At 37.2% G+C, this 12,344-nt stretch overlaps 1 protein-coding gene across 6 annotated transcripts in view; it reads left to right on the top strand.

The window, feature by feature from the left end:
* The window catches only part of LOC111639799 (guanine nucleotide exchange factor VAV2-like), a 155,144-nt gene that overhangs the window by 129,099 nt on the left and 13,701 nt on the right, over positions 1-12,344 (top strand). For all 6 annotated transcript variants that reach the window (XM_023385749.1, XM_023385748.1, XM_023385747.1 and 3 more), the window contains one exon: positions 12,048-12,107. In XM_023385749.1, coding sequence (XP_023241517.1) covers positions 12,048-12,107 — 60 coding nt within the window. The remainder of the gene's footprint in view (positions 1-12,047; positions 12,108-12,344) is intronic.

Here is a 12,344-nt window from a genome sequence, read left to right as displayed (position 1 = left end):
TCAAGAGTTCATTTTAAGCACAGTACAGTACTATTTGTTTATCAAAGAATAATTTTTGTTGATTTTATGTTACCTTGTATTTACTAGATTTACATACAAATAATAATGATAAATGATGATAAAATAAAAAGGGAAAAAAAATTGTGTTTTGTTTGTAAATTGCTTATTTTTTCATTACATTGAAGTTGTGGATTCTATCAAACATGTTTCTACAGGATGTATGTACTTTATTTTTTTAATGTGGCAGTCTTTGAAGTATATCAACCGTGCAAAAAGAGGGCTAGATGTATTCAATTTTCACAGTAAATGCCGTTTTTTTATGTCGATATTCCACACTAAAAAATGTGAGGGTCAGGGAATTTGGACAAAGTTGGTCAGGGAAAATCAGGGAAAGTCAGGGAATTCAAAACAAAAATTTGAGTACGAACCCTGGATAACTTTTGTAGTTTTATAAATCAAATACTGTTATATAACAAACATTAAAATGAAAACTATATAAAGAGTTTGATTATTTCAGCCTACTATTGTCATGTTTATTATGATTCTCAGATAGTATGAAATGACACAAATTCAATGGTCACATAGACAAGAATTGAAAATTTATCTTAAATTTTTCATATTTCATAATATTTTATAATGTTAACTCTAAGAAACTATACCATTCACAGCCAAATATCAAATGGTAATCTGCCAACATATCAAATTTTGGGAAAAAGGACAAAATATATAAACTTGGTACCAGTCCATAAAAAAATATGTGACCATACAGACACTGGTGCAGTTGATTATGGGTGACATTTAAATAGTAATCTAGAGTTATTGTATATGTTACTGTGAATGACCGATATCTGGCGAATGTCAACATTCTCTGGTGAATGTCAGCATTCACACAATTGTTTCGTGTATGTACGAAATATTTGCTAAATATCATTATTTCTTACACCGGCAAATGTCGACATTCAGCATGCACTGATGGTGAATGTTGAATAAAAATATTTTTATTACTTTAAGACAAAAGTGCAACATTTTAATATGTGAAAATGGGAGAAAGCTTAAGTAACAGCACATTTAAATAAACTGTTGAACCTAAAATGAACAGTACATTCTTAATCATTAAAGAAAATAATACAATAATAAACTTACACATAAATTATGTGATTAACGTTATACAATCTTATTTATTGCAACAACTTAAACTGTTATGGCACTTTGAATTGCACAAGAGTCCCTTGCTTTTACAACTGCATTTATTCATGGAACACTTTTTTTATGCAATGACAGCTTGTATAGCCTTGCCCTCCTCTTTTCGAATTAGCTGCAACTGCTTCTCTCAGCGATATTTCTTGAGAAGAAATCTCATTTATGGAAAGTAACTTTTCTTTACAAATTACGAACTGATTACGTTATTACGTGATTACAAACTGATCTGTTAATGGTGTCTTTTATTCGGATATTGCCGATGCCTTACCAATGACCCCTCTCATCCTCCGCCACTCGACCTGACAAACCGATCCCCACCTCACGGGATTAAAAGACCTTGTCCTACCTCTGGCTACCCACAAAGGATTTGGCGACAGACTGTCGCCTCTCTGTTGACATTGGCTTCTCAGATGTCGTTTCGACCTCCACCAAAGCTTATCTGTACTTGTCGACATACACCAGCGATTGTTCGAATGTATAATAATATAACCAAATATTCGGACTTTCACCGACGTATTTTGTATGTGTCAACATTCTCTAATTTTGGTCTTTCACAGTAACATATATACTTTGTTATATATAGTAACCCTAGATTCTGTTATCTATAGTTAATGCACTAACCTAAAAATTTTGGAGTCACAGTGACTCATTAGGTTTGTAAATGTGAGTTAACTTAAGTAATCTACAAGTCACATCAGTCAGTTTTGAAAAACACATTTATTGTGTACACTGTACATTATAAGCTGAGATATGTAGGCTGTTTTTTTTTTTCAAGCTCTGATGGTCCATAAAAAAAGGCAAGTGTAAATAACAAAATGAATATATTACCAAAAGTTAGGTACAAACATGGTTACTTTTCGACATAATCAATGTAAAGATTGAGGCATTTATCGTATCTGTGGATGAGCCTTTCCATCCCCTTGTCATAGAATGTTGCCGTCAATGACTTGAGATGGGCCCTAACGTTGTTTTGAAGATCATCATTAGTCTCAAACCTCTTCCCTCCTAGCCACTTTTTCTGTTCAGGAAAGAGGTGGAAGTTGTTCGGTGCTAAATTGGGGCTATTCACTGGGTATTTAAAGGTGGTGAAGACTTCCACCTTTTAGACTCCTACCCAGCTTGGAACATTTTAATGTGTGAAGACTTCTACCTTTTTCCTGAATTGAAAACCTGGCTAGCAGAGCAGAGGTTTGAGATTAATGATAATCTTCAAAACAACATTGTTAAGGCCATCTCAATTCATTGGCGGCAACATTGTATGAAAAGGGAATGGAAAAGCTCGTCCACATATGACAAATGCCTCAATCTTACTATGATACACTTCTTGTCTAGTCTTCTGAATGGCTTGTGAGCGCTAAGATTGGCTTTACTTTACTGCTAGACTTATTACACCACCACAGGACATCAAATTAGATTTAGAAAAACACTATTTTATTTTCAGAATGCATTTCAGATACGGAGTCCCTCATCAGCTTTTTTGCTACAAAATTAATAGGAGGTTAACAATTTTTATAAAAAGACCGTGATTGACAGAAATGAACAAAGAATGTGAACTTACATTTGACATATGGATTCGATGCGTTGAACATTAATTAAAAGACTAATCACGCGATAAAACAAAATTTTCCATTAAAAACAGTCCATTCCATTTCCATTAAATAAAATTATTATGTTAATGTTGATACAATAACATAATAATAAACAGAGGTTCTGGTAAAACAATAAAGTTGTAAAAATATACATTGTTAAAACAAAATGATAAGTAGATTCATAGTGACATGAACAGAGTAACAAGACAATTAGAAGTACATTCCAGGGTAACTGTCACCCTCACCCCTATCCGTTTTCACACCTCTCCCCTCCCCTACGCCTCCTCTGGTCAAATATGCGTACCACGATTCATGTAATTTCTGACCAGAGTTGTTATTCATGATTTTCTCTTTGCTTTTTATTATTTCTAAGTGTTCATACCATCTTCTTTTATAAGTATTTTGTTCCTTTTTAAGTATTTTGACAGTATCCTTTACAATCTGACAGCCTTCATTATTACAGTGGGAGGCTACAGCCGAGTTATCATTGTTGTGTGCTATGGCAGAGATATGTTCATTGAAACGGACCTTTAATTCTCTACTAGTTTCACCAATGTAAGATTCGGGTGTGGTACAGTTGCATTCATATTTGTAAACAACGTTTTTTTGGTCCCATATGTTAGTTTTTCTGTTAGGTACATTTATTTTCTTATGTAAGCTGTTGCGATGTTTGGGTATCAAAATAATATTATACTTAATTAATTTACTTTTAATTCTTTCAAAGATATTCATAATGTAAGGAATTTTAAAAAATTTGTAAGCAGTGTTGTCAATTGGTTGTTTGTGTGCATTAACATATTTATTATTAAGCCAGTTACTGATCATGTGCATGCTATAACTGTTCAATAAGTACGTTTTTATGATGTCTTTGATCTCATTGGATGTATCGGTATCATATGTGGTACGTTGCATAATTTTATCCAAGTACATGTAGAAGGTATTCTTTTTTATATAAGTTGGTACTTCAGATGTAAAGTGTATGATGCTGTCAATAGTACAGGGTTTTTTTTTTAAAGGTTGTTTTGTCTTTGCATCTCATGACGAGAATGTCTAAGAATGGTAACTGACATTTGCCTTCAGGTTCTAAGTCAAATTTAATGTCAGTATCTATTTTATTTACATGTTCCAGGATTTGGTCCACCTGTATGACGTTGTCATCATATATGAGAAAACAGTCGTCGATGTAACAGTACAGTTCTATTATACCCTTGATATTGACAACGTCATGATCAATATTGTACATACTTAATTCAGCAAGAATTGGTCGTATTATTGAGCCTATGGGGATACCATTGCATTGTCTAAAGAATCTTTTTTGGCTAACAAAATAATTATTTTCCAATACAAGCATTACCATATCTATGATTCATTGCTGACAGTTTTGGGTTTTTAGTGTTGTTGATATCCTATTACATTTAATGGACGGATACATGCTGCGTACATCCAAGGAAGTAATCCTGTAGGTGGGCTCAAACTTTATTGTTTTGAGTTTTTGTATAAAGTAGTCAGTGCACTGTATGCTATAAGGGGATTTAACAAGGGTGTTTAGTTTTTCTTTTAAAATAAGTTCTAAATTATAAAAGATATATCCTTTTATATCTACCAGAGGTCTATAGGAGACTGGAACTTTATGGGTTTTAACCCTGTAAGAGAACTTTGTTGTTCTGTTTTCACTATTGAGAATAAAATGTTTTTTCTGTTTGGTTAATAAGATTGTTTCTCAAGTTTAACAATTGCGTTTTTTAATTTTTTGTTAAGAAGGTTAGTCGGATCATTATGCAGTTCATTGTACGTATTTTAATTCAACAGTTGCTTGTAGATGCTTGCGTCTTGCTCATTATTCACAATTATTACTTGTTTTGTTTTATCTGCTTTGGCTATTATTAATTTATTATCAGTTAAAAATCTTTTTAGATTCTCTATTTTGTGCCTATACTGGATTAATTTATTTTTTCTATTTCTATTAACTTTATATTTAGACAATTCGTACTGTAATTCTTCCCTCAGGTTAACTTTTTGTTCCTGTGTTGTATCGGATAAACAAATGATGTTTTCTAAACCGACAGCCCACACTTTCCTGTTAACAGTGTTGGGATTGTTAAAACCCAAGCCTTTGCTTAGTGTTTTTCTAATATCAATCGGTATTTGGACATTACTTAAGTTGACAATTGTGCTATTTAGCCAGGTCTCTCTTTCTTGAATAGTTGGTTAATTTAGTTTTTTGACAAGTTTTTGATACTTTTTGTTAAAATAATCCTGATTATTTTTTGTTAGGGACACCATGTAAGCTGACATTGGACACTGGAGCTTCTGTTAGTGTTTGAGTCATTTCTTAGTTTCTTGATTTGTCTAGTGAGTTTCTTAACCCTGTATTTTTTACTGTGAACAACAGATTTCATTATTATTGTCGCGCCGGCTTCGGTGGAGACTAGCACCATGGTGCGGAGAGTGGCGGAACAAAAAAACAGAATGATTAAAAAAGAAGAACGATTCTGAAGGAAAAGAAGGGATTCGAAAAAAAGGAACGTTGGAGATTTTTTTCTTTTAACGAGTCATATAAAGTTTTTGTCGTTAGTGTATCTAAAAAGCGTCAGTTTCGGTAAACTGTATTTTGAATTTATATCTTGAGCCCCACGGCTCGTAACAAATTGGTGTCAGGAGTGCGATATAAATTATTCTGGTTATGCCGAAAGAAGACACTGAAGGGATTTGTACATGAAGCCAACAGCAACAGCAGGCGATGGATCAGCAGCGTTTTAGTGAATTTTCTGATCGGACATTAGATGGTCAGCAAACAGCTGACTCTCTTTTAATTGCCAGCACTTCTGGCGCTACTCCAGCACCGGCTATGCTGGACCTATCCGTATTGTTGCCGGCGTTACAAGAGCAGACCAGTAAGTTGAAAAATATGCAAGAAGAGCAGGCACGTCAAATGAAAAGAAGAGCTCCAGCGAGGCCAAGAAGAGCAGGCACGTCAACTGAAGGAACTGCATGCCACGATTGGCAGCGATTTAAAGGTAATCAAGGAGCAGGTTGAGCACCATGAAGAGCAGGTCCAACGACATGAGAATCGAATTGCCAAAGCTGAAGTGAAGATCACAGATGTTGAGAAAGCTTTGGTCTAGCTCATATCTGATATTGGGAATGCCAATCCCGTTATAGCTATGCCAGCAGTACGTGGATTTAAAGTACCACCTTTCGACAGGACATCTTCATGGTCGGCTTATAAAATTCAGTTTGAAGTCATGGTGAGAATGAATGGATGGACTAAAGCGCAGGCCATGACAGCACTCATGTTGGCCCTCCGTGATCAGGCCTTGACTGTACTAGAGGCCCTCGGTAAGGACGTCACTTACGACCAACTGGTGGAGGCATTGAAGTCCAGATATGGGGACAAGCATCTTGAGCACGTGTATTGGGCACAGCTTAAGGATCGTGCACAACGTAGTGCGGAGACTCTACAGTGCTGGGCACTGGAAGTTGAGAAGCTGGTCCGAAAAGCGTATCAGTCTTCACCTGCATTGGTTGAAGGATTACTCGTACAAGCATTCATAGATGGAATATGCGATCTAGAAGTTCGGGCCACTGTTAGATTGGGACATCATGAAACTGAAGGACTCTTTGGCCCATGCTTTGGAGGTGGAGGCAGTAAGACGCGATGATCGATCCCATCATGTTAGGGAGGTTGTAACGACAGGTTTTCAGTGTTATTACTGTAGAGCAAGGGGCCACCTGCAGATGAATTGCTCAAAGCGAGAGCACCTTGGGAGAGACTGAAAGGAGGATGGACTTCAGAAGGTAGAGGCAGCTGATACCCACTCAGCTGCAGTGGCAGCAGGGAAACGAGTAAACACCAGGACTGCAGGGCGGGTGCTGGCTGGTTCTGAGGGAGCCCCAGGAATTTCAATCTCCCAAGCCCACAATGGGAATAGCCTGATTATCCAAGGCGAAATTAATGGAACACCATGTAAGCTGACATTAGACACTGGAGCTTTTCGCATGGTCATCAGTTCTCGGCTGGCAAATCAGCTTCTTGGGGATTACTTCAGTGGACACGATCGTATTTGTCTTATAACAGCGACTGGTCAGCACATATCTGTCCGAGGCGAGAAGGAGGTGGAATTGCAACTTGGCAACAAGATTTATTGGCATAAGGTTATCATTGCCAATATAAGGGACGATCGCATTCTGGGCTTGGATTTCATGAGAGAACATCATTGTGAGATTGATGTCAAGCAGGGAGTCTTAAAATGCGGTTTGGCAGAACTCTTTATGGAAGGTGCATCATCGAGTGAAACATGCTGCTTGAATAAGATTGTTCTTCCCCCAAGGTCAGAAACTATCATACCAATTAGACTACCAGATAACGCTGGCCAGAAGAATCGTTGTGTCCTCATAGAGGGTTTAGACAGTGGCCTACCATGGAAGATCGTGCGAATGTTGGTGAGGGCCACAAACATTTCAGCAGTACATGTTCTAAATTCGGGTGATAGAGAACAGGTTGTTGGAAAAGGCACTTTGATGGTCACCTGTGAAGAAGTTGCTTGGATGCGTAAATGCCAAGAACAATCTACTGCGACCAACATGAAACATTCTGTATTCAGTGTGTCGATGCTTCTGGAGGAATGTCGTAAGGATCTGTCGAAAGAGGAACTAAACAAAGCTAAAAAGATGTTGCTTCAATATGCCGACATTTTCTAGTCAACTGACGCTGATATAGAGAAGACGGGATTGGCTTGGCACAAAATAAATACAGGGAATGGATTACCGATCCGTCAGCGACAGGGAAGGCTACTGATGGCACGTGAACAAGAGGTGGATGCCATGATTCAGGGAATGGTAAGGAATGGCTTTATAGAGCCCTCATCTAGTCCATGGTATTCACCTGTGGTCCTGGTAAAGAAGAAGGATGGCAGCATGCGTTTCTGTGTGGACTATTGTCGACTGAACAACGTTACGAAGAAGGACAGCTATCCACTGCCAAGGATCAACGACACATTGGATACGCTGACAGGAATGAAGTGGTTCATCACCCTGGACCTAAAAAGTGGCTACTGGCAGGTGGAAATAGATCCTAGAGACAAAGACAAGTTGGGACATGTTGTCTCAGAAAAGGGGGTGCAGACAGACCCAGATACAATCGTCGCCATAAAAGATTGGCCAGTTCCAAAAGACAAAACAGGAGTTAGAGCTTTTTTGGGCTTATGCTCCTACTATCGTCGGTTTGTGAAGGATTTTGCTGATATTGCCAAACCACTGCATAAACTTACAGAAGAGAAGACACGATTCTGCTGGGACAAGGGTTGTGATATTGCATTCCAGGAATTAAAGGAGCGTCTGCAACACGCCAATTTTGGGCTACCCTGACATTGAAAATGATTGTAGTTGACACAGATGTGAGTAACACGGGGATTGGTGGGGTTTTGTCTCAACGAAAAGGAGATCAAGAATTTGTTATAGCCTACTTCTGCAAAGTCTTATCCAAACCAGAAAGGAATTACTGCGTGACAAGAAGGGAATTACTTGTCGTAGTTAAAACCTTGCAACATTTTAGCAACTACTTGCTTGGACGAAGATTCCGCTTGCATACAGACCATGCTGCGTTGAAGTGGCTTTTGCATTTTAAGAATCCAGAAGGACAAGTAGCAAGGTGGATAGAGCTGCTACAGGAGTACGACTTCATGGTTGAACATCGTAAAGGGAAAATGCATGGTAATGCTGATGCCTTGTCAAGAAGGCCTAGTGCGGATGACTGTATGCACTGTGTCAGACAAGAGGCTAAAGAAATTGTTCCTGTGCAAATGTTGAAAATGGAGATCAGTAATGAATGGAAGGAAGCCTTACAACAGGCTCAGAAAAAGGATGCGCACATTAAGCCGATCCTCGGGTTGTTGAAGGCTGATGCTCCTAGGCCCAACTGGAGCGATGTTGCAGCTATGAGTCCAGTTACAAAGAGCTATTGGGCACAATGGGACAGCTTGACCATACAGGACGGGATATTGTGCCGTAAGTGGGAAAATACCTAAGGGGACAGCTACCATCTGCAAATGGTTGTTCCCAAAGGAAAAGTTCCAGAGGTCCTAAAACTGTACCACGACGGCTGCTCTGGAGGCCATATGGGGGTGAAGAGGACCTTACTGAAGATCTGCGAGAGATTTTATTGGATCCACTGTCGTGATGATGTGGAGGAATGGTGTCGCAGATGTACCAGTTGTGCGACCGTGAAGGGACCTCAAACTCACAGTAGAGGTGCATTAAGGGTGTACAATGTTGGAGCTCCATGGGAACAAATAGCGTTAGATGTTGCGGGACTGTTTCCTGAAAGTGAAAATAGAAACCGGTACTTCATGATTGTCATGGACTATTTTACTAAATGGCCAGAGGTCTTCGCCATTCCCAACCAAGAAGCTGTAACTGTGGCCGATAAATTAGTCCACAAAGTATTCTGTCGGTTTGGAGTACCCTTAGAGATTCACAGTGATCAAGGCAGGAATTTCGAGTCCCAAATATTTCGGGAGACATGCCGTGTGATCCCACAAAACCAGAACCACCTCGTATCATCCACAATTCGACGGAATGGTGGAACAATTTAATCAGACATTGGAAAAGTACCTGGCAAAAGTCATAGAGACTCGGCAATGAGACTGGGACAAACACATTCAACCATTTTTGTTGGCATACTGAAGCGCGGTCCATGAAAGTACGTCTGTTACGCCAGTCTTTGCAAACTTTGGAAGAGAACTACGATTGCCCGCAGATTTAATTATCGGTACCCCACCTGATAGTCCACGTAGCATGACTGACTATGCGGACGATTTACGTCATAAGATGAATGACATATATGACCACATCCGACAGTCCAGTCAACAAATGTCTGAAAGGATGAAGACCCGATATGATCAGACGGCAAACAATCAAGGCTTTGAAGAGGGTTCCTTAGTGTGGTTACATAATCCTGTGTGCAGCAAGGGAAAGTCTCCTAAATTACAGCCAAAGTGGGACGGACCATATCGTGTTGTGACTAGAATCAATGATGTCACCTACCGAATACAGAAGAGGTCGAGAACTGCACCCAAGATTGTTCATGTTGATCGTTTGGTGCGGTACTATGGGTGTAATGATGCTCGGGACAAGCATGCCTTAAGAGGAGGGCAGTGTCGCGCCGGCTTCGATGGAGACTAGCACCATGGTGCGGAGAGTGGCAGAATAAAAAAAAGAATGATTCAAAAAGAAGAACAATTTTGAAGGAAAAGAAGGGATTTGAAAAAAAGGAACGTCGGAGATTTTTTTCTTTTAACGAGTTATATAAAATTTTTGTCATTAGTGTATCTAAAAAGCATCAGTTTCGGTAAACTGTATTTTGAATTTATTTCTCGAGCCCCACAGCTCGTAACATTATTTTTTCTACAATCACTACGTTATGTTTCTGCATATCCTTTGCAATGCTGGCTTTTAATTTTAAAGTTGGTAGGGATAGGCCCTCTCTGAGACAAGTTTTTAAGTTTCAAATGTCTACATTTAACCGGTATCTTTCATTTTGTAGGGTCTCCTCTCTTGATGTGATGTGTTTTTCATTATCTAGGTATACCTTTTACATGTACTTGGATAAAATTATGCAACGTACCACATATGATACCGATATATCCAATGAGATCAAAGACATCATAAAAACGTACTTATTGAACAGTTATAGCAAGCGCATGATCAGTAACTGGCTTAATAATAAATATGTTAATGCATACAAACAACCAATTGACAACACTGCTTACAAATTTTTTAAAATTCCTTACATTATGAATATCTTTGAAAGAATTAAAAGTAAATTAATTAAGTATAATATTATTTTGATACCCAAACATCGCAACAGCTTACATAAGAAAATAAATGTACCTAACAGAAAAACTAACATATGGGACCAAAAAAACGTTGTTTACAAATATGAATGCAACTGTACCACACCCGAATCTTACATTGGTGAAACTAGTAGAGAATTAAAGGTCCGTTTCAATGAACATATCTCTGCCATAGCACACAACAATGATAACTCGGCTGTAGCCTCCCACTGTAATAATGAAGGCTGTCAGATTGTAAAGGATACTGTCAAAATACTTAAAAAGGAACAAAATACTTATAAAAGAAGATGGTATGAACACTTAGAAATAATAAAAAGCAAAGAGAAAATCATGAATAACAACTCTGGTCAGAAATTACATGAATCGTGGTACGCATATTTGACCAGAGGAGGCGTAGGGGAGGGGAGAGGTGTGAAAACGGATAGGGGTGAGGGTGACAGTTACCCTGGAATGTACTTCTAATTGTCTTGTTACTCTGTTCATGTCACTATGAATCTACTTATCATTTTGTTTTAACAATGTATATTTTTACAACTTTATTGTTTTACCAGAACCTCTGTTTATTATTATGTTATTGTATCAACATTAACATAATAATTTTATTTAATGGAAATGGAATGGACTGTTTTTAATGGAAAATTTTGTTTTATCGCGTGATTAGTCTTTTAATTAATGTTCAACGCATCGAATCCATATGTCAAATGTAAGTTCACATTCTTTGTTCATTTCTGTCAATCACGGTCTTTTATAAAAATTGTTAACGTCCTATTAATTTTGTAGCAAAAAAGCTGATGAGGGACTCCGTATCTGAAATGCATTCTGAAAATAAAATAGTGTTTTTCTAAATCTAATTTGATATCCTGTGGTGGTGTAATAAGTCTAGCAGTAAAGTAAAGCCAATCTTAGCGCTCACAAGCCATGCCTCAATCTTCACAGTGATTATGTCGAAAAGTAACCATTTTGTACCTAATTTTGATAATAAATTAATTTTATTATTTACATTTGTCTTTGTTTTATGGACCATCAGAGCTTGGAAAACCACTCTCATATATTGCATATATTACAACAGTTAAGAAATACAACACTGGTGCATACTTATAAAACTGGGCAGCCAGATTTTTTCATTGTCCCAGGCCTAAAAATGTTTCTTTCACATCCATTTTGCCCTAAATTTGGAAAATTTTTTGGCTAAATTCTTAAATTATTGTGATTTTAGCAATTTTTCTCAGAAAAGTGAAAATTTGCTCACAATTGCTGTGTGTGTAAAAAAAATGTCTATACAGTTTCATAGTTTATATCCTTTAATATTATCATGCAATAGTTTTATTTTTCATTAAAAATTTTATTATTACATTTATTCATATATTCATCCAAAATTTGACTTTTAAAATATTTCTTTAACCAGGGACGAGTGCAGAGGACAGGAGAGGAAGGTCTGTTTCCTGTTGATCACATAGATGAAACAGTAAGTTTTTTAAAAGCAGTAAACAAATGTTTTTATAGAAACATCTTTATTAATTTGTAACAATTGCACTGTAAAAATAAATTTTACATCAAATTCTATATATCTTAAGTTCATGAAATACAAAGCAATCTTGAAAATAGAAAGATTGTCTTAAATTTTATGATTTGTTTTATACTTTTAATAATAATAATAATAATAATAATAATAATAATAATAATAATAATAATAATAACTCTC

This window comes from Centruroides sculpturatus, unplaced genomic scaffold, assembly GCF_000671375.1.
Source record: "Centruroides sculpturatus isolate CEXI.00-Female unplaced genomic scaffold, Cexi_2.0 scaffold668, whole genome shotgun sequence".
Lineage (NCBI taxonomy): Eukaryota > Metazoa > Arthropoda > Arachnida > Scorpiones > Buthidae > Centruroides > Centruroides sculpturatus.
This window is presented reverse-complemented; position numbering and strand designations above follow the sequence as displayed.